We start from the raw sequence: 27,750 nt of genomic DNA on the forward strand, positions 1-27,750 counted from the left end.
CCATACAAGTATTTTCACAGGAGATTTGATGTAAAGAATTATCTAGATTTTAAATTACTGAAAGGTCAAAGAGAACCCAGGTATCATAGACTTAGCAACTGCAGGAAGCAGCTGACACCTCTGAGTTTGTGGAACAAGAGAAGAGGTTGAGGTTGTTAAACCAGAGATTGGAGAAATAACCCTACAAAGTTGAAACTCAGATGTCTGTGAACTGAGGCTAATACTTCTGAGCTCCAAGGAAGGCTCTATACAGATGGGACCTCTGAGGACACTTTTTTTTTTTTAAGTAGCTACACACATGTGGATACAGAACCAAACAAAAGAAAACAGGCTTTGGGTAAAGCAGGAAGGATTATGTTAAACATAAGAAAACACTAATTCATAGAACCACAGTAGAATACAGTGGGAATAGCGTAGGGTCATTGTCCCCAGTGTTTTTCAATAAAAGATTAGATAGTTTTCATTTCAGAGTGCAGAGATCAAGGTTGTCTTTATTTCTCTGATGCTGTCCACCAGCCTCTCGTATATAATGCGGCATCCGACTTCCCTTTCTTGGTTTAAGTTCCCTAGACTGGTTTTCAAAGACCTTTATTTCCCTATAGAAACTATCTGTAATTGGGTAAGTCTTTTGTCTGAGTTTCCAGCAGACTCAGGTAACCAAGACAACTGCAGTAATTGAAGGATGAAGGCAATATTTATCTCTTGCACTTGTTCTCTCTGTTCTCTTTTCTCTTACTCCTCCTTCCTTCTTTTTATCTATCTTTCCTAGCTCATAGAGCATTATGTGACTTTTTTGTGCCACTTTTCATAATTCGCCTCATATTGTTTGTGTCTTATCCTGACTTATATTGAGGATACGGACAGTAATACCTCATTGGATCTCAAAAACCAAGAATTGATTGCAGTTTGCTTCCTCTCACCCACTCTAAATGGTCACCAGAGGTAAACTGGCAACTAGGCTGGGGGCAGGGGTGGGTGGAGAGCAACAAGAACAGTGCCCAGCACATGACTGGCTCCCAGTAAATGTCATTGAGTGACTGAAGTAACCCTTGGCAAAATATCTTATGTAGTTAGCAACATATTTAATTAATGGTTTAATTTCTAATTTATAAGCTCTGAATTACCGTTTGGGCTTTTTTGTTGCTGTTGTTAAAAACTATTTTGTCCATAACCATTATGGAAAACAGTATGGAATTTTCTTAGAAAACTGAAATTGGATCTGCCTTTTGACCCAGCAATTCCACTGCTAGGATTGTATCCTAAGAACCCTGAAACACTAATCCCAAAGAACATATGCACCCCAATGTTCATAGCAGCACAATTTACGATAGCCAAGAGTTGGAAGCAACCTAGGTGCCTGTCAGTAAATGAATGGATCAAAAAACTATGGTACATTACACAATGGAATTCTATGCCGCAGAAAGAAAGAAGGAGCTCCTACCTTTTGCAACAACATGGATGGAACTGGAAAGCATTATGCTGAGTGAAATAAGCCAGGTGCTGAAGGACAAATACCACATGATCTCACCTTTAACAGGAAGCTAAACAACAAAACAAACAAGCAAGCAAAATATAACTAAAGACACTGAAATAGAGAACAGGCTGACAGTGACCAGAGGGGAGGGAATTTCAGGGGAAATAAGGGAGGGGTTTAGAGGAACACATATAAAGGATACATGGACAACAACTGAGAAGGGTGGAAATGGGAGGGAGGGGAGAGCATGAGGGGTGGGATGGGATGGGAGTAATAGAAAACTGTACTTGAAAAATAATTAAATAAAATTTAAAAAACTAATAAAATAAAACAAACAAAAAACCCTATTTTGTCTTTAATGCTGCCTGATTCTTGACTTCTTCACCTTTTGGTTCATTTTGTGAGTAGACCCAACTGCTCTCAATATGCAGCAGTGCCAATGCCGTTTCCCCCTGTCTTCTGACATTTTCACTCTGTGACTGGATTAGGAGTTAAAGGATTTACAGATGCACCGGGAGATCATTCGTACGTACTTGATTATCTTGAAAGAGCAATAGAATGTTTTTTTTGAATTCATGAACTTTGGCATTTCACAAAAGCATTTCACAATGCTTTCTGGTAGTTCTCTGTCCATTGTCCGAGGTTCTCACCTTACCAATACACAGGCGCACACACATGAAAATTGTGTTCAGAATGTTTTTTAATTTGATTTTTTACCATGAAGGAAAAATGTTGAAAATGTTTTTCTTACAGCTCAATATAATTTGAAATAGGTTTCTCCACTGATGATGTTTCTAGCTTATTCTATAAATGGAATTTGTGACCCCAAAAGAAGCAAACACTAATAATCTTTGTGGTCAGGTACTAGTGTTTGCCAACCTGTTGCTAGTATTCTCCATAAGCTCAGGCAGTTCATAGTATGAAGGAGCTGAAGACAACTCTTGACATGTGTTCCCTGGCTCATGTTCCAAACAATGATGGTGCTTTTTGAGTTCAGCATACTCTTGGTAAATGTATCTGCTGGAATAAGTGCTGATTCCAAAGTTTGGGGAAAAAACTTTGTGAAGTTTTGAGACTTACAGATTTTGACTAAACTCTTCTTTCTTCTCAGCCACAAGTTCTGCCCACCTGGAGGACCTTGCTTACCTGGACGAGCAGAGACATACACCTTTGAGAACTTCTCTTCGAATGCCAAGACAGAGCATGAGTGGTGCTCGCACACAACAGGATTTAAGAGGTTAGAACCACAGGATTGCTTTACCTAGGGATGCCCAGGGGGAAATGGAAATCTGCAATAGGCAAAAAGTTCCTTTTTCCCCCCAATTTCCACACTTATTTATTTATTTGTTTGTTTGTTTGTTTGTTTATCTTTAGAGGTAAAGGGAAGGAGAGAAGGAGAGAAATATCACTGTATGGTTGCCTCTCGTGAGTCCCCTGCTGGGAACTGGCCTGCAACCCAGGCATGTGCCCTGACTGGGAATCAAACCGCGATCATGTGGTTCACAGGCCCGTGCTCAATCCACTGAGCTACACCAGCCAGGGCTCAATTTCCACACTTATTTAAACCTCTCTTAAGAAGTGAGCATGTAACCATAGAAGAGAAAGATAAATACAAGTGTATTGCCCAAAGGCATTGTAATTACCTATATTTGGAAGCATTGGCATTGGTTCCTTGCAGTTCTGAAAGAAAACAAGTAGAAAGGGCTGGTGTGGTGGTGATGGGAGAAATAACTTTCTTAGGACCCTGGATTTTTTAAGTGATTGTTGACCAACTTCAACTCTAGCCATACTGCAACTTGAACTTTGTGCTGAAAATGTGTTTTGCTAAAGAATATTTCACGTTCATTCTAGTGGCCATTTCTAGTGACATTAAATCTTTTAATTTACTGGTGTTCTAGCCAGCTTCTAGTCCTGTCCTGGCAACAGCTAAACAATTTATCGTTTCCCACTCAGCCACCTCTTTCTCTACTCTTTGCTCGTGCTGCATGTTTCTACAAACAGGATCCTGATCTTTTCAGAGACTTTCATTTTGTTATAACCATGGTCTAGTTGAGAGACCATTATTGGTATCTATTATTGTTTCCCCAAAATGAACTGAACTATCTCTAATAGCCTTAACAGATGGTCTGCTTTCTCTAATATCTAGTAATCCATAGCTCTACTACATCAAGTATATTTTTATTTTTATTTTACAGATTATTTTCATCTTTCTTTTGTTCTCCTTCTCACCCCTTGTCCTATGCCCCTTTCTGATCCATATAGTGCCAAATGCATACATAACTCACACAGGGAATTCATACAAGCCTGCTGTCCATGCTGAAAGTAGTATACTGACAGTTTTTCAATGATGGCTAAGCACTGGGAGCATAAAATAATTGACTGTATTGCTACAGTCACCATACTTCCCATCAACATTAGTGAATTGATGGCCTTAGTCACAGTTTTATTCTTAATTCTATGCAGCCTGCTTGCCATTTCTTCAGTTAGCCACATACTAGTTGCTTAGTACATATAATTGTGTATTTCCTGCCTAGAAAGTGGTATTATGTCAAATACTACTTCAGTGTTAATAGGTTGATTATATCCAAAGCCTGAATAAATTTAGTCAAAAGACTAAATAAATGATCTGTTCCAAGACCAAATGCATAGCCATAGTAAAGAAGATTGGATACAGCTATTAAGTTATACAGACCTTCAAATTTGGCTAAAATCTGCCACATTGGCATCTCCATACATCTCATTTCTGTAAAACATGCTGACATTGTTGATTTTATTTTCTGCTTTGCTTGTCAATGAATAATGGATTTTATAGTATATGGAAAACAAAATTAACAGGTTTTAGCTGTGTGCTTTTAAGGACTCTTCACATTGGGTTCTGTTGATACTTGATAGGACATTTCCACCTCTAGTATCTGAAGATTTGTAAGATCTTTGACAATTGCCATTTTAGTGAGCTTGATGTTTTCACACAGATATCTGTTGTATCTAGAACACCACAGAAAACCTTTTCCATTACATTGAACTTCAATCTAAACATTCAGTAAAACCAAAGTACATCCGAAGACTTTTTTCAAAGAGTACCTAAGTCTTTAGGAAGCTCTCTGCCTATATAATTCATCCCAAACAAAACTAATTTTATACCCCTTACAGATTAGTGTCTCAACTTATTATTTACATTAATACTTAAAGATGGAATTTGTCCATTGATAATGGTACCATGTTATTAGAGTTTCAGTTCCTCAAAGTTGTCTTTTGTTTCAAGAGTTTTCCTTTCAGCAGCCTAAATGGTGAGTACATGCCATCCAGATAAGTATTTTAATCCATAAGATCCTGGATGTTTACTAAGCTGTATTTTCCCTTTTAAAATAAGCATACTTTAATTTGGAACTTTGAGGCCCTGGACAAAAATTTTTCCTCAAAGAATAACATGTTATCTTGATTACTGTTTGCACTTTGTGGCTTATGATATGACTTAAAACACATTAATAAAAAAAAGCACACTTGGACAGACTTCCCTCATGTTTCCATAGACCTGCTTGGCAAGCTCTTATAACTGTGTTCATTATATCTAAAACATTGCACTTCTTTGTAGAAATTGAGTCATACTGTTTTCCAAGCATCCTAGCATTACTTTTTGAAAACATAGTACATCGTGCTTTCTAATTTTGTTTAAAGGAACATACAAATTGCAGTCATTTTTCAGTTTTACATATTTTTCTTCCTCTGGTTATGGTTGAAGTAAAACAACTTTATCCTAAAAAGACAGTAAAGTGTTTGAAAACCTTTTATAGTGTAAATTAAGATATATCTTTATACATTAGAGGTATATCTTTCTATATTTTAAAATATTATCAAACAAGTCACGAAATAGTTTTTTAATCACAATTCCGGTTTTAAATGATTCTGGATCTGTATCCAGTAAGTACTAAAGTTACTGATTCCAAGTGTAGCGATTATCTGAAATAATATTCCTTGAATATGTGTCTAAAGAGGTGGCGAGCATTCCCGGGTACTTCACACAGGTAGTGTTGCACTGTTCTGTTTAGAGAAATGATTTTCAGGCATTTTGGGTTCCAGGACCCCTTTGTACACTAAAAAATTGAGGGCCCTAAAAAGCTTGTGTTTATATGAGTCATATCTGTTGATATCTACCATATTAGAAATTAAAACTGAGAAATTTTAAAATATCTATCATACTTAAAAGACAATAGTAGACCCATTATGTGTTAATAATGTAAGCTCTGAAAAATTCCACTGTACGCTATGAGAGAAGGAGAATGGAAAAAGACAAATTATGTATTTGTCTTTTGGGCTTTGTAGACCCCCTGGAAGTATCTGGAGAATCCCCCGGGGGTCCTCACTTTTTAAGAACCACTGGTTCAGAGGATACAATTGTAATTGAAGATAAATTTTATGCCTTTAAGGACCATACTAGTCTGTTTACAGAATGCAAGAAAGTGTAGTTTAAGAATTAGATAGGGAAAAAAAGAATTTGATAGAAGTTGTTCATGAACATGATTTAAGAGTACAGGCATAGTTTACTTAACATTTACCTTAACAGTAACTGCAGTTGTTTGATCATAATGGTAGTGGTTTGACTGCTGAAACAGAAATTGCTGGGGTAACATCTGAGCTAGAATTTGATTCTTCAAGTGGGGTATTAACACTAACATTTGCTTCATTAGTAAAATTTTTTTTACTTCTTAAGACAGCTGTTTTGAGCAGCTGTTCTACCAAAACTGATGTTTCCAGAGACCCAGCCCAACAGTGGAGACAAGGTCACATAAGTGCACTGTCAAGGATCCCATTGCAGCAAGTCACTGTTTTAGATTCCTAGTTGTCAGCCATCTGAGAGCTTGAGCTTTGATGGTAAAATAGTTACAGGAGATTGTATCCTAGTGCACAGTATATAGCTGGCTAACCTTCCACAAGTGTCTTTTCTAGTCCCAAAGCCTAATGTCCTTGACAGATATTAATTTGAAATCTTATTAAACTTTTTAACTTCCATTTTTAAAGTTATTTGGGGGTCCATTTTTTAAATGTAATCACCATTGTGTTAATATAGAGTTATGCTAGAAATTATCCACCTGAAACCTCTCACTCTTTCTGACTGTCTTAATGGAATCTCTTATTCCACAGAGGAAGACAAACTAATTTTGCTGCCTAGTAAAAGGAAGAAAGAGGTTGTTGGTTTTTATGGGTGAATGTAATATACCTTATAATGGAATACATAAAAGGAATCAGGGAGAGTTAAAATACACAAAGCAAAAGAGGATAATGACTTTGAGTAGAGGCTACTTGGGGTAAATTAACAACAGATTATCAATGATAAGACTCTAACTTTCCTGATACTAAATTATAATTATACTGTTCTTTTTGAAGAGATTACACATTTCTAATTAAAACTTATCAAAATATGTTGGTTTGCCTAGGACTTTTACTAAATCCCATTATATAAATGACCATTCACAGACACTGGATTTAGTTAATAGCTGCTTTAATAAATCCTAGGTTGGAGGGTGTATGTGCAAATCATAGTCTGATTCATTGGCAGAATTTATGTGAAATTGACCCTGCCACAGTTAACTTGGCTTTGTCAAAGCAAAGAATTCAATTTTTATCAAATAAAATCGGCATTTCACACCATTTGTGAGTCCTACTTTCCAAAACAATGAATCCTTTATGAGGATGACTAAGATGCATGTCATGGAGCTAATACTCTTGCAATAGCCCACTGAGTCACACATCCCTGAGGTTGCTTAGTCATCTTGATCATTGCCTGGCTGGCTCTCACATTTACAAGGGAATATTTCCATCAGTATTTTCTATCTCTTTGTTCATTGTTTTATTTTTACAACATAAAATTTTTTAGGTAAATTCAAAATCCAGAGATGAGGTTGCATGTACATAACTGCCTATATAATATTAGATGGGTAAATTATAAGCTTTACTAGTGTATGAGACTGATCCTCTCTCCCCCAGCCAGCTCTTTTGCAAAGCACCCTAAAATCTGAAAATGCAGTACTCAAATTGAATGTCTTGAAATGTCTGCTGGAAAATAATTTATGCTTTTTGGAGTAGCCTAGCTGTGGTTTGTTTTTTTTTTAAACAGATCACTACTTGTTAAAGTAGCTCCACGTAGATGCACAGCTCTGGTTTTTATAAAAGTTTAGCCTTATTTGGTAAACTCCTTCTTAAATTCTGAAAACCTAAACAATAGCTAATATACAACAAAGTTCCACCACAAGACTAGAGAGCACATGGTCTTCTAATAGGTACATGTTGACCTCTCACATTAAACAGCACTAAAGAAGGGCTATGACATAACGTGAAAGCAATTCTAATTATGATACTTAATTCTGTAAGAATAAATCGTAGGAAATATTTTTAAATGCCTTAAGTGCAATAGAGAAAAATAACCAACCATTAAGCCAGTTAATCTAGTTTCCCATTTCTATCTAATCTATATAGAAAAATAATGATCTTTCTATCATTATTTTCTCCAACAGTAATTAAATCTTATTCAGGTGGCCATAATGTCACTAAATTTACTGATAAGAACAGATACTACATTTGATCTTAGCCAAAAGGCCAAGAAGCAATCACTAAACACTTAGGTAACATTTTGCAAAACAATTTTTGATTCAGTGGGATGATCTAAGTTTTCCAACTTTATAGTATATAAAAGATTTTTTTGTGTGCTAACTTTCCAAGATAGTAATAAAATAGAGAACTGCAAGATTTCCTTTGTAGGACCATAGCTGTTTCATCACTGAGAGTTCACTTAAAAATGTTTAATCTAAATTTCAAGTAGTTAACCAGTTTTGATGTGCCAGAAAAAATAAATCTTAGTTCTCACCTTCAAGGCTGGTTCTCTAATAGCACAAAATTATGTTGACATAGTTACATAATTATTTAATCAAATGTTTCACACTTTAAAAACTTTACTGTTTTTATATTTTCTTCTGTATTGTGTGGTATTAAATGTGAGGAAACATAAAAATGGCAGTATTTGGGAGAGTTGAATTTTCCCTTTTTTTTTTACTGTTTTCCAAATATCTTTGTTCCCTTCCTGAAAACTCCACTCATCAGTGACTCCAAATTGTTCTCAAAAAGTGTTGTCCTGTAAGACCAATGTCAGAAAGCTGGAGTTCAATATGCGAGTTATTGAAGGACTGAGAGTGTTATTTTCCAGAGTAAAATAAACCTTCCCCCTTTTTAGCCCTACATTCATGGAATACACTGGGCTTCTTAAAGAAACACTAAGACAATAGTTCTAGTTTTAATTTTTTTAAGACAAATGTTAAGAATGAGACATTTTCAAACAGATATAAAAGTGATAGCTTGCATTTATTGGAATGCTATGCTTTATAGACATGGTGCCAAGAGTTTTAAACATATTCTTATTTAATCCTCACAACCCTTTGATATAAGTACAGTAGTAAGGGAACTGGGATTTAAAGGAGTTAAATAACTTGCTTAAGGTTACATGTCTGGTAATTGGAGTGCCAGGGTTCATTTTATATCTGGCAAATTCCAGAGCCTGTGCTCTTAAACGCCATGCCATACTGTGTCGTAGACAGTGTAGTATAAAAAGCAACAAGCAATATAATTACAATACAATGGTTTGTTGTAGATACTCAGTACAATGGAGTGTCAGTGATGGGAAACAGAATTGCATATCAAAACGAATTGCCAGATAGCTGTTTTTTCAGCAGGAGCTATGATCAGAGAGCCCACCACAGTGATCCATTAGTCCAAAACAGCTCTTGCTTTTTTATTTCTATTAGCAGGACCCCAGTTTTACCCTCCTTCAGACTTTAAGTCCTGGAGTCAGCTTTGAATCACTGTCTTCATTATCTTCTATATCCAGCCAGTTATATCACCCTGAGGATTGTACTCAGAATGTCTGACATTCTTCCCTGTTATCCATTCTCAATATAGCTAATTAGTTTGTCTCCCTACTCTGGTCTTTCCATATTCTAGTAGTTAATGCCAGATTGCCAAATTAATCTTTCTAAAATGTAATAATGTCACTTCTCTGTCTTATAGTTATCATTACTGTCATTCTTATCTAGTACAGAATCTAGAAAAATAAAAATGTAGTTCTGGATAAGACAGGTTATGGTTTGCTCTTACCTTTAAAATTTACTGGTATGTATGAAATGCTAAAAAATTTTTTAAATGGACACTGCCCTGGTCCCGTGGCTCACTTGGTTGGAGCATTATCCCATACACCAATCTCATACACCAAAAGGTTGCAGATTCAATTCCCAGTGAGGGCACATACCTAGGTTCTGGATTCAATCCTTGGTCAGGGAGCATACGGGAGGCAACCAATTGATGTTTCTCTCTCCAATCAGTGTTTCTCTCTCCCTTCCTCTCTCTCTAAAAATCAATAAAAGTATATATTTGGTGAGGATTAAAAAGTAATAATAAAAATGATAACTGCTAGATTGATGATGAAATAGAACATGTGATAAGCAAGAACTAAAAGAGCAGATATGCCAAGATAATATATGAGAAAGTACCTAGACAGTGCTTAATGAGTTTTATTAATTCATTCAAAAACAGAGACTAAAATTACTTCTATGTCAGTTGAAAATTAACACAACATATTGTATAATGTCATTTTCCATATGGAGTCACTGACAGCAACTCAGTGTCTTCAGCTGTGTTAACCAAACCATAACGGAGGAGAAAGAAGTGAGAAATAAACATTAAATTACATTCAAGATAAAGGGAGAAAGTTTAATTTTAATGTGAAAGTTCTCTACAACCCGAAAGTAAAGGAGTTATAACCAAAAGAAACTACTTTGTTATTCATATTTTGAAGTACTTAAAAAGAGAGTAAAAAGGCAGCCTATGGAATGAGAGAAATATTTGCAAGCCACATAACTGATGAGTTAATATCTGAAATATATACAAAACTCCTACAACTCAATAACAAAAAAATGGCTTGACTAATAACTGGGCAAAGAATGTAAGTCAACATTTCTCCAAAGAAAACGTACAGTTGACCAACAGGTATATGAAAAGATGCTCAATGTGAATAATCATTAAGGAAATATAAATGAAACCAGCAATGAGATATCACCTTACATCTGTTAGAATGGTCATTGTCAAAAAAATCACAAAAAAAAGCAAAATATTAAATGTTGGCGAAGACATGGAAAAACTGGAACTCTTGTGCACTGTTAACTAGGAACGTGAAATGGTGCAGCAGCTATGGAAAACAGTGTGGTGGCTCCTTAAAAAATTAAAACTAGAACTAGACCCAGCAATCCCACATCTAGGAATTTATCCAAAAGAATTGAAATCAGGATTTTGAAGAGATATTTGTACTCCCTTGTTCATTGCAACGTTGTTCACAATAATGAAGAGGTAAAAACGACCTAAACATCCACTGATTCGTTGATGAATGAATGGATACAGTGCAGCATATTCATATAATTCCATTATATGAATAATATAATTCAGGCATTAAAAAGAGGGAAGTGCTGTCGTATATTATAGCACAGATAAGTCTTGAGGACATTATGCCAAATGGAATAAGCCAGTCACAGAAGGACAAATACCATATGATTCTGCTTATATAAAGTATCTATGCCCTGGCTGGTATGGCTCAGTGGATTGAGTGCCAGCCTGCAAACCAGAGCGTCACTGGTTCTGTTCCCAGTCAGGGCACATGCCTGGGTTGTGGGAAAGATCCCAGTGGGGAGCTCATGAGAGGCAACCACACATTGATGCTTCTTTCCCTCTCTTTCTCCCTTCCTTCCCCTCTCTCTAGAAATAAATAAAATCTTTTAAAATAAATAAATAAAGTATCTAAAGTAGTCACACTAGTTGAAGCACAGAGCACAATGGTGGATACCAGGGCCTGAGGAGAGAGGAAAATGGGGAGTTGCTGTTTAATGGATATAAAGTTTCCTTTATGTAAGATGAAATAGTTCTGGAGTTTTTATGAGCCAAGATATGGTCTGTCTTGATAAATGTTTTATATACAACCAAAAAGAATCTGCAATTTTGTGGTAGGCAGTTCTTGAAATATCAAATAAATCAAATCAGTTGATTGTCCAGGGCTTCTATATATTGTTGATTTTCTACTTGTTTTCTCAGATTTTGAAATAGGGATGTTGAAATCTCTGATGATAATTAAATAAAAATTATATTTAAAAAATAAAAAAATAAAAAATAAAAAAAAGATAATTGTGGATTTCTCTATATCTCCATACAGTTTTTGCTTCATGTATTTACAGCTCTGTTATTAGGTGCATAAATATTTAGCATCATTATATCTTCTTGATGAATTCACTCATTGATCATTTTGAAATGGTCTTCTTTATCCTTAATGATTTCCTTTTCTCTGAAATCTACTTTGTTTTATGTTAATATGACCACTCCAACTTTCTATTGATTTGTATTAGCACGATGCTATCTTTCTCTATACATTCAGCCTACTTGTATATTTATATTTAAAGTGGGTTTCTTATAGGTAGCATGCAGTTGGGTAGCACATGTCTTTTTATCTACTTTTTAATTGAAATATTTATAACATTTGCATTTATTTGAATTTTATTTGGGTCATTTTCAGTCTTTCATTTTGATATTTGCTCTCCATTTTTCTTGCATTTCCCATATCTCATTTTTCGAATTTAGTATTTCTATGAGTCTATATTGTGCTCTTTGTTAATTAGCTATACTCCTTGTGTTGTTTTGGTTTGAGTACCTGGTGGCTTTATTATTTTTAGTGTATAGGTTTATTTTATTACAGTGTACCATCAGATTTTTACAATGCTTGTGTCCCCCAGGTTTAACGATTCACTAGGAGGGCTCGCATGACTCAGGACAGAGTCATTCCCATAGTTGTGCTTTATGACAGTGAAAGGATACAAAACCAAATCAGCAAAGGGAAAGGTACATGGGGCATAGTCCAGAGGGAACCAGACTCAGCTTCCAAGTGTCCCCTCTTAATGAAATCACCAGCATGCATTTAATTCCTCCAGCAATGACAGTGACGGTACATATGAAATGTTGTCTACGGGAAAGCTCATTAGAAATGCCCAAGATTTTTACTGTGGTCTGGTTGTATAGATCCTTTTGCCTAAAATATACCAAAATTCCAGACACCCGAAACAAAAGCAGGTGTTCAGCATAAACTATATTGTTTGTATAGACAATTTGGGCACAATGATTCACTCTTATTAGTTCTGGGAATAATGGGAATCCTCTTGAAATTCACATTCCCAGACTTCAGGTAAGGGCCAGCCTTGCAAGTTGGGTCTATAATGGTAGCAGTCTCAAAACTGTTATGTGGCCCTGGATGGTGTGGCTCAGTGGGTTGAGTGTCGCCCTAAGAGCCAAAGGGTTGCCAGTTTGATTTCCAGTCAGGGCACATCTCTGGGTTGTAGGCCAGGTCCCCAGTAGTGGGTATGCAAGAGGCAACCACACACTGATGTTTTTCTCCCTCCCTACACCTCTCTCTAAAAGTAAATAAATATAATCTTTTTTTTAAAAAGACTGTCATGTGAACCATTTTCTGCAATAGTCTGTTTTTATTTCATTCTTCCCAGCATTTATGTTATTGTCAGACATTTTACTTACATCAATGTTATAAACCTCACCATATAAAATCAGCTATCTTTTCAAGATTTTTTTAAATAAGAAAAAAATGTTATATTGTAATCCATGTGGTCACCATTTCTTGTGCAGTTCATTTCTTTGTGTTAATCGATGTTTCAATCTGATGGTGGTTTTCTTCTGCCTGAAGGGCTTTTTTTTGTTAACATTTTTTATATTGTGGCTCTGTTGGTGATAAAGACTTTTTCAGACATATAAAAGCTGGAAAATAATTTCATCACTGTTTTTGAAAGACATTTTCACTGAGTACAGAATTCTAGGTTGACTGGTTTTTTCTTTTCTTAATTTAAAGTTGCAGTCTACTGCCTTTTGAATTACATTGTTTCTGAAAAGAAATCTACTATCATCTTTATCTTTGTCCCTCTGTTCTTAATGTGTCTTTTTAAAAAATTTTTTAAAGATTTTATTTATTTATCTTTAGAGGGGAAGGGAAGGAGAGAGGGAGAGAAATATCAATGTATGGTTGCCTCTCGCACGTCCCCTGCTGGGAACTGGCCTGCAACCCAGGCATGTGCCCTGACTGGGAATCGAACCACAATCGTGTGGTTTGCAGGCCTGTGCTCAATCCACTGAGCTACACCAGCCAGGGCTTAATGTGTTTTTTTATTTTGGGGGTGCTTTTAAGACTTTTATCTTTATCACTTGTTTTGAGCAATTTAATTACAGCGTACCTTCGTGTCGTTTTCTTCATATATCTTATGCTCAGGGCTCATTGAGCCTCTTAGATCAGTGAGTTTATAGTTTTCATCAAGTTTGGAAACTTAATGAAATGGATACCATAGCTGTCCATTATTTCTTTAAATATATTGTCTTCCCCCCACCTTCAGGGACTTCATTCACACTTGTATTTGGCCACTTGGAGTTGTCCCGCAGTTTGATCATGCTCTTTTTATTTTAGAGGGTTCTTTTCTCTGTGTGTTTAATTTTGGGTAGTTTTTATTTCCATCTCTTCCAGGAAGGTCACTCATTTTCCATAATATCAAATTGTCATTAATGCCACGTAGTGTGTTTTTCATTGCTGATGTAGTTTTTTTTTTTTTAAGTTAAATTTAGGTCTTCTTTATCTTCTGTGTTCATACTTTTGAATGTAGTCACTGTTTTAGTATCTTTCTCTGCTAATTCTAACATCTGTCAGTTTTGGTTCAGTTTCAATTGACTGATTTTTTCTAATTATGGTTGATATTTTCCTGCTTCTCTGCATGACTGATCATCTTTGTTTGGATGCCAGACATTGTGAATTCTACCTCAGTGGGTGTTGGATATTTTTGTGTTCCTATAAATATTATTCATCTTCTGTCTGGAATATTAAGTTATTTGAAAACAGTGTGATTAATTTTGCATCTTGCCTTTAAAATGTTGTTGAATAAGACCAGAACAATATTTATTACAGGTATCATTATTCTGTATTACTGAGACAAGACCTTTCTCAATATTCAACCCACTGTCATGTAAATTGTGAGGCACCATTAACATAAGCACTGAATGCTTTTCTCTCTAATCTTCTTGTATAGGTCTTTTCCTTATCTTGGGTGGTTTTCTTATACACGTGTGCTAATCGGTACTCTGTTAATTACTCAAGAGTTATGCATCCTCGGCTCCTCAGAATTCCTTCTGTACAGCTCCCTTCTTCCCAGTGCTCTGTCCTTTTAAGAGTTGCTGTCTTAGTTTCCCTGGATTCTCAGCTCCATCTCCTCAACTAAGTGAGTCAGCCAGGCTCTTACTGGGTTCTCCTTCCCCATATCATGGCCACCTAGAAATTTCCTCAAGGTTATAAGTGGGCATAGGGTTTGTCTCATTTGTTTTCCGTCTCTCAGGGATCGCTATTTTTCATTGCCTTTGTCTAGTGTCTTGAAAACCTTCATTTCCTGTATTTTGTTCAAAGATTTGTTTGTTTTGGGGTTGTTTTAGATAGGAGGGTAAATCTTGTTATTCCATCTTGACTAGAAGTGAAGATTCAATTCATTTTTTAAAAGAAAATTAATAGGTAAAGTGACCAGATTATAAGTCCATCTCTAATTAGAAAATGACTGTTTTGGTATTAGAATTATGTTCTCTAGAAGCTAAAATACGTATTGTACCCATAGTAATGAAGAATTGAATGTGGTCATTTTTTCACAACAATAAATTTCACTTAGTAAGATCTTAGTTACCCAAATGAATGTATGTGAATGCAACCTTCTCAGTAACTTTTCTTTTAAAAAGGAAAAATAGTCTTGAAAAAAATCCATCCTGCCCTCTCTGGACACTTTATCTAAGGCACATTTCCTCTTTTCTCCCAACTTCCCGTGGTGATACTGTTCCTTGCTGGTGCCTTGGCCAACATCTAGGCTTTGCTTATGATATGCACAGAGCTGGGAAAAACAACAGTATTTTTCTTCCCTTTCTTGTTATTTAATGTTTATGACAGTAGCCTTTAAACAGGACTGGATCCTTGAAAGGTGGCTAAAAGGTGGCTAAAAGATAACTCATCTTTTTGTTATCATAGTACAGAGTAGTGATTTTCAAAGACCTGGGTTTGCATCCTATAACTCACTCCCCCAAGCTTTCCTGTTCTAATAAAATGAGGTCTATCCACACTTCACTGCAGTTGAGAATGGAAAATCTATATTAACTGTTTTATTCATGAGTTCACTTATTTAGCGTTATTGAATATACATTCCACATGACAAGAACTGTAGTAGTAAATAGAGAGTTAATAGTTTGGGTGATTGTGGTAGAGTGAGTTGAGATATGAGGGTAGAAGTGTAGGGGTGGGCATGATCGTGTCAGATACATACATTTGCTGGCTGTTTATATGGGGTAACCAAGGAATGGAGATATTTTAGAGATGGATAGAAAAAGAGGAATCATTAAAAGATACATCAGGGGAAGAGGGCCCAAAAAAGAACTAGAAGAAAGTGTCATCTTAAGCCCAAGAAAGGAATGTATTTCAAAAAGTGGGGGATATTTAAAGTGTTAAGTACTGAGGAATGGTTAAAAAGCATGAAGACTGAAAATAAATTACTGGACTTAACATTTAGAACATGTTCAGTGACTTTAATCAAAACCATTTCAGAAGAACAAAATGGGAGGAGGCCAGGCTAGGATGAGTTATTGCTAGGGAAGCAAAGGTAGCAAGCATGACTCTTACGAAACAATGGATGGTGAAGGGAAGGGAGATAAGTCAGAAGCCTCAAAGGGAAATAGGTTTAGAGTCAGTATATATAAGGGGGGATGCAAGAAAAGGGAATTATCTTCTGGAGAGAGTCCCTTATATTACAGGCTTCCAAGGCTAGGTGAATGTTCTAGGAACCCATCTGTATCAGTGTACCAGCTGGCGATGTTGTGAGAGGCTGTGTTTGGCTTCAGTGAAATTTTTTGAAGAGTCTTTCAACCTGTTTGCCCATTTCATGATGGGTGATTTGTGAGCACACCCGCCCCCACCATGCTAAGTGTTGAGCAGTTTTTGACCAAAAGAGGCAAGAACCCCATGCCCCACCCTTCCTTCCTATTCACCTGATCTCACCCAGAGTGACTTTTTTTGTTTCTGAATGAAAAAAATTTCTTAAAGGGAGACATTTTGCTAATGTGGAAGAGGTGAAACAATAAAAGGCAGAAGCATTAAAAGGTGTCGAAATCGATAAGGTCAAAAACTGTTGTGAGTAATGGAAAAAAGTCTTGATAGGTGTGTTGCATAAGAAAGTTGAAACATACAAGAATAAATACACAATTTTTTATAAATAAATTCTGGGGGGTTTGGGTCCCCCCCCCACTATGTTCTCAATATTCTGTGTGTTGGAGGGTGGTGATTATGGTTACACTGATGTCTTTTGTTGGCTTGATAGCATGGCTAGTGATAGCAGCTCACAGTTAACAATCAAACACTGTCCTAGGCCCATTACATGCATTAACTCATTTAATCTTCACAGAATCATTGCTATGCCTAATTTTAAAATAAGAAAAACTGAGATATCAAGAACATAAGTAACTATCCTAGGGTCACACAGCTAATAAGTAATAAACAGAATACAATCTGAGGCATCTGGCTCTGAGTCCACAGTGTTACCCACTTTATACTGTGTTTCCCTGCTGACCCAAGAAGTGATTCTGTGTTATTTAATCTTTTTTTAACAGAAGTTATCTGGAATGATCATATCATGTTTCAATTGTTCTTTATGTCCTGCTTCAGATTCCTTTACATTCTTCAAAAACCCTTTTCCAGAGGTAGGAAAAGCTGCCTACTGTAGTCGTATTCTGGAGTACCAAGAATAACCAAGACACTAAAGAGGTTAGACTTGGGTAAATGGGAGAGTGAGCCTTCTAGAAATTCAGTAGACAGATGGTTTAAATATGTCTTAAGAAAAAAAATAAATTTGGGTTTTTTTACTCATCTTTAGTGCTATTTTGATACCAGGTTTTGTCTGAAGCACATGTGTTTTTCTTCTGCTTTGTGTAGAAAGTAACATGTGTGGCATGAACCCTAAAAAGTTATCTTTTGTTCTGAGGAACAGAGGTGCTTCCAGGCTAGACTGTAGAGTCATCGTGGAAGAATGTGAGGAAATACAGCTCTGCTCCTGTTTGCACCAGACCTTGGCTGAGTTACACACAACCCTTTCTCCAGCCAGTCCCGTGACTGACTTCTTTTAAGATGATTCACGGTTGTTTCCCACGAGTAAATACGCTTTAGACTAAGTCCAGTTGGAGCTGTCCTGCCCCACTTCCCCACTTCCCCTTTTCCCCTTGCAGCAGCTGTTTGTGTTTGCGTGTGAGCAAGCTGATCTGTTAGCCTTAATGCACTTTTGTTTTTTAAATGTTTATCTTTGCCTTAGTTAATGAAGGTCAGTTTTCTCTATAAGCCTAGATATGAAATTATACTTATTGGAAGTCTCAGAGAGACTGTTCTTAGAGAGAATTCATTTGTCTGCTGTGAGCCTAATTTGCATTGAGGAGATACACAAACCGATCTGAGCCTGGAGTGGTTATTAAATCCCTTTTTAAAACTGCTTTCCAAAGTTTGTCTTATTTGTGTGCCCCATTGTAATGTTTTCCCTTTTCCTGTTTTTTCCTTCAGCATTGTATTAGGAAAATGTTCAGATATACAAAATAATAAAAGAACTCTGCACTAAACACTCATATACCCACCACCTTGATTATATCATTAACATTTACTATGTTGTCACACATCTATCCATCTACCTATGTCTTTATCCACCCGTTATTTTTTATAAAAATTCTACATAAATTATAATATACTTTATTGGCATGTTTTGAGAAAGATGGGATGGCCTTCCTATTCTGTTGCAATCCTGGGACTACCATTTCCTGAGCTCCAGGGGTAAGAAAGCCACACGTGTTACTAAACAGTATGGATCAGCTCATCTTTTTCCCTTAGCTCAGCTATGTTGCAGTGGTAATTTCTCACTGGATTGTTTCACTGGTTTCTGACTGTGAAATCTCTTGGAAGCCAGCTAATATCCCAAACAAAGAAACATTTATTTAGGAATATGAACTTCACAGAGAATATTCATTGCTCACATGTCCTACAATACAGGCCAAAGTGCTTTCTTACTCATATGCCCCAAATTTACTTTTGGTACATAAGAAGTCATCATCACATTGATCTGACAAAAGCCTTAGTTTTGGAGGTGCAGAAATTATTTCTAGGCTGTTCTTGGTATCTGTAGTTGTTTTACCATATGGTACTGGGCTAATTTTATCTGTTCTTCCCTTGAGGTTTTTGTGAATTGATTACATTTTTAGAAATTTTTTAAAATAACTTCTTAAATGTCAAAGCTTTCTCAGTAGAATAAAATATGAGAGATTATATCAACATGAGAACAAGTTACATTAATAGAATTTCCCCCCAAAACTTAAGCATTCAGGTTGATTCTATACTTATTCCATATTATAAATTGGCATTAGTCGTATTCGTGAAAGCCCTTTTTGATGCACAAAATAATCTCAGACCTAAAGAGGTAAGTTCATTCAGAAAGCACCTGAACTGAAAGCGAGTGTCTCTGAGCAGCTTTGCTCTCTCTGGAAAGGTCATCTCCGGTGAAGCATGTGGTTCTTAAAGGGAAGCACAGGAAAGCTAAAGGAAATAGAAGACAGTCTCATGTGTCAGCTAAGCCTATCAGTTCTGATCATCAATGGGAGAACTTATGTCACTTTAACATTTAATAATGACATCCTAAAGAACAGTTGTAACATAACATAATAGAAAAAATTCTGATTTTTTTCTGGCTTTCAGAGTCAGAATTAAGTTTTCATTCTAGTTCTGAAATCAGTTCTGTGTTCCCTAAATTCTGCGTGACCATAGGTCTCTCTAGGCCTAATTAGACTTGTCTCAAGCCAACTGACTCATTGTTTTCTCCTTACTCCCTGGGAGTCCTGTGACTGTTCAGACAGAGCTTAGCATGTGTGTTTAAGTGTCTGCCCAGCAAGGGCACCCAGATACCCAGGAAATCCATTGAGTGGTTAGCAGCCCCCTGCTGTCAAGTGACATCATGGAAAATGGTGGAATAAGGCACTGCAAGAATCAGTCCCTCCACTGAAGCAACCAGGAAGCTGGCAAGTCTGACAGAATCACCTTTTTCAGAACTCTGGAATTGCAAAGTGATAGAAGCAGATTATAAAACAGTATCATGTGATCCCATTTTTTGTTTTTAAAATAAGTGTATATGGTACAAACAAAATTCAGAATACATGTGAATAGTGATTCTCTCTAGCTAGTGGGAATACAATTATTACTTTGTTTACTATTCCTAAATTTCCTATAGTGAATGTATATTTTGAAAAAAAAAGTAGCAAAAGTAAAATAGAACAGCCTGACACTTTCTCAAAAAGTTAACTATAGAACTCCGTGTGACCCAGTAATACCACTCCTATCACAGGCCACAGTGTGGTCTCTCCCCTGAAACTCCAACTCTGCTCCTCCCTACAATCCAACAACTAAAAGGTTATCTCCAGGTATAGAGGCCTTAAGGACCCTGCTTCTTTACTACTTGTGCATCTCTGTGTGTTGGAGGGTGATACTAACCACCCCTGTTGTTCAGTAATGTTGAATATTACCCTGACTTTCTGGCTGTTCCATAAAGTATTACTGTTTCAACAGTACTTGTGTTCTGTCAACTAGAGTATCACATGGCTCTAGCTCGCCTGCCATTGCTTATCTGTGTAGAACCAAAATCAGAGTTTTATTATTTCCTGAATAAGCCAGGGTACCATCATACTGCAACTCTAAATTAGTGCTTTTTTTCTTCATTTCTCTCAGTGTTGATGGCTTGGCCTAAATTCTGTGTTTTCTTATTGTTCCTTCTAGTTCGCTTTGCACCTTACAGACCTCCAGATATCTCCTTGAAGCCTCTGCTCTTTGAAGTGCCCAGCATCACTACAGAGTCAGTATTTGTTGGCCGGGATTGGGTTTTCCATGAAATAGATGCTCAACTTCAAAGTTCAAATGCCAACGTGAACCAAGGAGTAGTGATCGTGGGAAACATTGGGTTTGGCAAAACTGCCATCATCTCCAGGCTTGTGGCTCTCAGCTGCCACGGAACGCGGATGAGACAGATCGCCTCGGACAGCCCGCATGCCTCCCCCAAACGTATGTGTTCCTTTTTAAAGAGCTCCTTGCTTTGTAGCTTAAAAATTTTTTTTTACAGATTTATATTGTCTCATGTTCTTCTATTTTCTGATCTGCAAAACCTGACTTACATGTGAGGACCATTAATTCAGAGTTGAGGGGAAGAATATAATACTCTGCATACATTTGACCCATATACCAAACAATCACCTCTGTGTGACTTGTGGGGAGGAAAAGCTTTCAGAAAAAAATGTACGACTCTTCCCTGCTGGCTATTTGGCTAGTCTGTCCTTTGGAAAATGACTACAGCAATTGCCTATAAGAGCTGTTTGCATCCATCACTGTCAGCTTTACTTAGCCTGCGTGCGTATCTTCTTGTTACATACCAACACAATCTGTTAGTGGCCTTCATTTCCTTGCTATTAATGTTAGTATTGCACTGCTTGAGCTTGAACTTCACTGTGTCCTTGAAGAGTTTTTCCTGCTTTCTTGTGAGATGCTGAAATCTCACATATCTATCCTTGCTTCTTTCATCCCAGGCAGGGCACAGCTTAATGATCACCATCAGGATCTTGTTTGTTTATTTTTAAAATACTCATATGGTCGCTAATGCCAGGTACTCTCTGAGAGCTTAATAAATAATTGATTTATCCAGTCCTCATCAAGCCAGTGAGGTCAATCCTGTTATCTTTATTTCATAGATAAGTGATCTGAGCCTTAGAGACATTCAGCAAGCCTCCTAGGTTTCATAACCAGTAAATGAGGAAACTAGAATTTAAGCCTGAAGAGTCTGGTTCTCCAGAGACCATTCTCTTACCCATTTTGTTCTTTTTGGTAGAAATCACTCGAATAAAAGAGGTAAAAGGAAATGTATAGATGTTCTTTCTATACATACTGTGTGTATAGAACCAGTCTACCTGGTTTCTGTTAGTTATAAGGGAACAAAAGGGAAAAAAGACAAAACTGTTGCTGGTAGTGTAGCTCAGTCTAGCTGTCCACGAGTTTTCAGAACAGCAACCACTAGAAGTGGTTTGAGAATGTAGTCATTACAGGGTCTAGCACAGTACCAAAACTCAACAGGAATTCACTGAACATCCACCACACATCCTGACTTCCTGTTGAAATTAATTAGTAGTCACATGTCATTAAGTAGACAGATTGCCTTAGGTAAATTTATGGATATTTAATATGTAGAAGAACTAGAGTCTAGAAAGAAAACTGGTTGAATCAAGAGTCCTTATTTACAGGGTATGGTAAAAATTGCTGTGAAAGAGTTACTGAGTAATGGCATGCTTAGTTTCCACGGGAGGGCTTTCTGAGGTGGGTTGGCACAGTGTCGTGGTCATCAAGAGCCTAGAGTTTGAGCCCCAACTCTCAAATTGGCTGTACTTGTAACTTTGAGAATTTTACTTTAATTCATTAAGCTCAGTTTTTTCATTTGTAAAAGGAGAAAGTGGGACTAGGCGATCTTTAAGATTCATTCCTATGCTAAAATTCTGTGACTCTAAGAACATCTTCATGGTTGAAAGTACTTTTCCACACCAATTCCAGTATTTTTCTTTGAGTGCTTAAGTATCACACCAAACTACTTATCTGAGTAAGCCAAGAGGCTAACTCTGTGAGTGTGTCAGGAAGAAAAGCAGATAGCCAGGGGCTCTCTGACCCCTCTGCCACTGTTGCAGGTAACAGGACGGTAGACTCATGCATGACAGAGGGTAGATGCCAAGGGCAAGAAGAGCTCCTTTCTCAGAAAGCAGAAGTACCTGGGAGTCCATCCCTGCTACCCCCCAAAGTCTGGGAGAGCAAGAGTTAATAGCAAACAGCCCATGTGCTCCCCAAAGCAGAGGTTCTTTCAAGGTAGTTTATTAAATTCTAATATCCATTGCCTTTTATCCCCAGAGGAACTCCCAAAATAACTGGCCACTCTCATTCATGAGCTAAATATCCATGTGTTGAGACTGCAGATTTGGCCTGATAGTTAGCTTTCAAAACTTGAAGAGGTGTCAGAGAAGGTAGAATATGTGGTTATGTATTTATCAGAATTACCCAGAGCCAGCAGTTGCCTTGAATGAAATAATTTGTGTTATAATCTCTTGATGGCCAAGCTGCAGTCTACCTCTGCCCTCTGAACCAGAAACAAACCATTGGTCCTTAAGAAGAGTCAAGATAAGTGACTGATGTGACGTGCAAGCTGTTTTTTGGCATTAATCTGTTTGTGTATGAGCTGGCACTGAAATGTAGCCGGTAGTAGCAGAATAAGAATGATGTCTGTATAGAGAGTTGGCTTGATTGTTTACAGAGGTTGATTTACATTAAGCTTGGATAAGTTTATTTGGAATGCCACTGGCTCTCCTAACCCTCAGTCAGTGATACCAGTGATGTAGTTGTAGAAATGAAAACAAGTGGAAAATTTTGGAGCACCCCCCATCTCTGCATCTTCTTTCGTTCGTTCTTCTGGCCCTGCCTCCTCCACACTGAGCAGCACTGCTGTAAATGTGAGCAGTTTAGCCTACAGTACTGCATTGCTTGGCTCTGCCTTCCCCCACAGACACCAGCCCCCAGCTCGCCCCCTCCTTGTCATTTCCCTGGGAAGTTATGAAAAGCTGTCAAGGCAGACACTAGCCTGTCATCCTGCTTTCCGCCCACACCCCTTCCCAAACCTGACTCCCCTCAGTCTCCCCAACCACCACCATCACCCACCCCCAATACATACACACAAAGAGCAAAAACATTTTGTGAAAATAGACCTGTTGTATAATTTAGACATTATTACATTAACTACAAACATACTCAGTACAGTAGTTAGGGAAGCTTGGCCTAATACAAGGCCATATTTTCCTACACGAAAAGTTTCAGTGTAGTTATTATTTGACATTTGCCAACAGCTGCCAAGCCCCCAAACGTCTGTTCAGTACATAACCACTGTCTTCCCTACTCTGCTCATTTCAGGAGCCTGTTTTGCCAATTTGCTGTGCACACTGATTTCCTATTAACTTTCATTTCTACTATTCTCTGAATGCCAAACAGAAAGGAAAGATGTGGACATAAAAGAAGGCATATTTAAAAGGAAACAGCTAGAAGACAGGGTATTTATAATTCATTCATTACCCACAAAATCACATACCAAATACAGGGAAATGGGGTGAGCAGAGGGAGTGAACAACAGAAATAACAGTGGCAGTCACTGAACTTGACCTCAACTGACACGTTTCTTCAAGCTTATTTCACTGCTCTATCCCACACCTGCTCTTCTACAATTTTTCAGAACTCTATCCAGTGACCAGGGAATTGGCTTTGCCTGTTGGAAGGAAGACAGCACAGTTAGTCCTACTGGTGGGGAATTAAAAGAGAACTATCTTCCCTAATTCCTCCTCCTTTTCAGTACCTATTGACCATCAACTAACAGTCTACTTATTCTTGGTACTCGCTTTAAAGTATCATCTGTATTCATAAATATATTCTGTACTTTCTGGTAGTAGGTAAGACATTTTCTAAATAGCATGAACAAATGAAATTGTTTAAAAAAACAGCTTTGTTAGGCTATAATCCAGATACCATACAATTCACCTCTTTAAATTGCTAAATTCAGTGTTTTTTAATATATTTGGAATTATACAGCAATCAATATTAGATTGCTCATATTAAATCTAATATTAGAATATTTCCATCCTCTTGAAAGAACTCATGCCCTTTAGCAGTCAATCTCCATTCTCCCCTTAATTCCCTGCCTCCACCTGTGGTAACCACTAGTTTACTTTTTGTCCATATAAATTCTATTTTCTGGGCATTTCATATAAAGAGAATTATACAACATATGGCCTTTTGTAACTGGCTTCTCCAAGTGAGTGTAGTATTTTCAAGGATTGTCTAGATTGTAGCATAGATCAGTATCTCATTGGTTTTTATTGACAAGTAATAATCCATTTTATGGATGTACCACATTTTAACCATTCATCAGTTGTCTTTGATGGACATTTAGGTTGTTTCCACTTTTTGGCTGTTGCGAGTATTTGTGTACAAGTTTGTGTGGACATATGTTTTTATTTCTCTTGAGTACATACCCAGGAGTAGAATTGCTGGATCATAGAACAAATGGAATTAACCCAGTCTTCCTTTAGTTCAGAGCTTTGATTGTCTGATGCAAACATTTAATCTTTTTAATCCAGATGTGGATGCCAACAGAGAGCTGCCACTCACACAGCCACCTTCAGCCCACTCATCCATCACCAGTGGGAGCTGTCCAGGAACTCCAGAGATGCGCAGGCGGCAGGAGGAGGCTATGCGGAGACTAGCCTCACAGGTACAATACGATTCCCAGGTTGTAGGCATGCTAGTTTCATTTTAATATCAAGGGAGCAAAGGTAAGGAGATCCTAGGCAAAGTGAACAAAAATATGAACAGGTATTCCATGAGAACGTGGCGAAAAGGGTTTTTTTCCTTTGCTGTTCCTAGAAAAATACTTAATTATTACAGAACCAGAATCTTAGAGTTGGAAAGGAATGAACAGATAAGGAAGTTGAGACTCAGTGAAGTTGTATGGTTTATCCAAGATCACAGTATGAGTATTCAGTAGTTTCTTACTTTCATTCCTGATTCAAAATTTGTCCTGCTACACTATACTTCTGTAATATTTTTATATATTTGTGTTTTAGATTTCTATTTTTATCAAAGTAATATGTGCACATAGTTTAGAAAATGAAATGATACTCAAAGACTAATAAAATCCTACAGTTCTTTCCATCCCTCATCCCGCCCTCTCCCAAAGGCAGCCACTTGCAGCCCTTTGGACTGTTTCTCTGGTCTTTACCTTCATATTCTAATCAACATTTATATACTGCTATAACTTTTTTTTAGCAAGTTTATACGTTATATATTGTTTCTTATTATGGATGATTTTTAGCTCTTTTCTTTCCTTCTTCCTTCATCTCAGTGCAGTTTTATCATGATTTTTGACTGAATCCATATTGTAGTATTTCCAGTGTTTCTACAATGCAAGTATGGTTCACTGTGGAACTGGGTAACAACTAAGGATAATAATTTCCTTCTTGAGCGATTTTGTTTTTCCTGGATTTATGAAATGCCTTGTTTTAAAATTCACTTATTCTTCTTCAGACCTAAGGCTAAGTCATTCCATACCCCTTAATAGTTTTGTAAAATAACTCTCAGTATAATTTCCCACATCAGTTACATTTTTCACCCCAGAGACACCCTCCCCAGAGCCCTCCACTGAGCTCCGTCTAGACCCGTGCTGCTCAAGGCCCGCCGCCTGTTGTTGTCCTTGAAATTCTTACCACCTCTGTTCTGTGTTTTTCATCCCCATCGTCTTCTTTCTTGGTTTTTATTTCTCACTTTGGTGGAGCACATCCTCCAGTGGTTTCCAAATGCATAGAAAGAATGCATAGGAGGTGAGTTTGTTGAGACTTAATGTTTCTAAAAGCAACTTTATTTCATTCTCATACTTACTATTTGTTTGACATAGTGTAGATTTCTAAGTTAAAAATTATTTTCCCTCAAATTTTTGAAGACATTGCTCCATTTTCCTGAACTTCCATTATTGCTATTAAATAATATGGTACTATTCTTATTTCTAATCTTTTATATACCTTTCCTCTCAACTTTTTTCTCTTTCTTAGTGCCCTCTTTTTATCACCATTGTTTTGGGTCTTTCTTTCATTTATTTTCTTGGTACCTAGCAAACTCTGGAGATATTTTTTATTCTGGAAATTGGTTTTTGTTTTATTATTAATAATTTTCTCAACCCTGACTGGTTTGGCTCAGTGGGTTGGGCATTGTCCTACAAACCAAAAGGTCTCCGGTTTGATTCCTAATCAGGGCACATGCCTTGGTTGAGGGCCAGGACCCCAGTGGGGGGCATGCAAGAGGCAACCCATCAATGTTTCTCTCCCTCTCCTTCTCCCTTCCTCCCCTCTCTCTAAAAATAAATAAATAAAATTTAAAAAATAATAATTTTCTCATATCATTTCCTCTGTTTTCTCCTTCTACAACTCCTTTTAGTCAAAAAGTAGATTTGTACTGGTACTCTAGTTTTCTTAACTTTTCTCTCCTATTTTCTATACTTTTGTTTTTCTGTTTTGGTTTTTGATCTACCATTAAGAGATTTCCTCAACATTACCTTCCAACACTTCCACAAAAAACTTTTCTGGGCTATCATGGTTTTAATTTCTAATAAATTTTTTCTCTCCAGTTCCCTTTTCTTTTATCTTGTTCTTATTTTATTAATGCAGTTTATCTCTTTAATAATTAGGCACTGAAAAACTGTTTGGAAATTTGTGTGTATATAGAGATCTTAACTATAGAGTATTAAGATGACCCACCAACCTTTATTGTAAATACCCAAAAGTCAGTGTCCGTTAGTTTTGTTTTGCCTTTTCTTGTGCTGTTCATTCTCTTTAGCAAAGAATCCATCAGTCTCCCTTGAGGCTGTATATCCTGGGTGCCAGAATTCTGGAGCCAGGCATGAGAAGGCTAGAGTTTCTCCGTTGATTATGGAGACTTTTACTTCAGCCCCTTGTTTTCAGTCCTGAACTTATCTCTACCTGCTCTGTGTGTGGTGTCCCTAAGTGTAGATTGTCTCTGATTTGGTTTCTTTAGTGAATAAAATCCTCTGTCCTATGGGTGGTAAGGAAGGTGGTCACCTGCTGGGCAGAATGGAAATGGGGATCTGGGGATCTAACTGCTCCTGATATAAACTTCAAATAATTCCTGTTTTCAACTCCCTTCTTCGCCCCCATCTCCCACAGTTCCTGGTATTTCTAACCCCTTTGCTTTTTGAGGTTTTACAGATGATTTGACTTATTTTTGTTATTACCTCAAACTGGCCTTCACTTGACCTCCTTCTGTTTGTTAAGTCACTTAGGAATGATACATACAGGTTCCATATTTATATATTATAATCTAAGATTATCAATACAGATCCCTATAGATGGAGTTTGCATTTCTCTCATTGTCCCTCTTATTTTTGAGGATTTTTCAAGAAAAGAGCAGAGTGTAAAATGTCTGTCTCCAGTACTTAAAGCAGTCTCTTTATCATGGTTAATTAGTAATGAGGAACAGA

At 37.0% G+C, this 27,750-nt stretch overlaps 1 protein-coding gene and 1 pseudogene across 3 annotated transcripts in view; one reads left to right on the forward strand and one right to left on the reverse strand.

Annotated features, from left to right (window-relative positions):
- The window catches only part of TANC2 (tetratricopeptide repeat, ankyrin repeat and coiled-coil containing 2), a 321,540-nt gene that overhangs the window by 220,344 nt on the left and 73,446 nt on the right, over nt 1–27,750 (forward strand). For all 3 annotated transcript variants that reach the window (XM_037070369.1, XM_037070370.1, XM_037070371.1), the window contains 3 exons: nt 2,586–2,711; nt 20,415–20,696; nt 24,842–24,975. In XM_037070369.1, coding sequence (XP_036926264.1) covers nt 2,586–2,711; nt 20,415–20,696; nt 24,842–24,975 — 542 coding nt within the window. The remainder of the gene's footprint in view (nt 1–2,585; nt 2,712–20,414; nt 20,697–24,841; nt 24,976–27,750) is intronic.
- LOC119003827 (uncharacterized) lies at nt 7,967–8,077 on the reverse strand (annotated as a pseudogene).

Source organism: Sturnira hondurensis, unplaced genomic scaffold (genome assembly GCF_014824575.4).
Source record: "Sturnira hondurensis isolate 20B ecotype Veracruz unplaced genomic scaffold, ASM1482457v3 Scaffold0018728, whole genome shotgun sequence".
NCBI lineage: Eukaryota > Metazoa > Chordata > Mammalia > Chiroptera > Phyllostomidae > Sturnira > Sturnira hondurensis.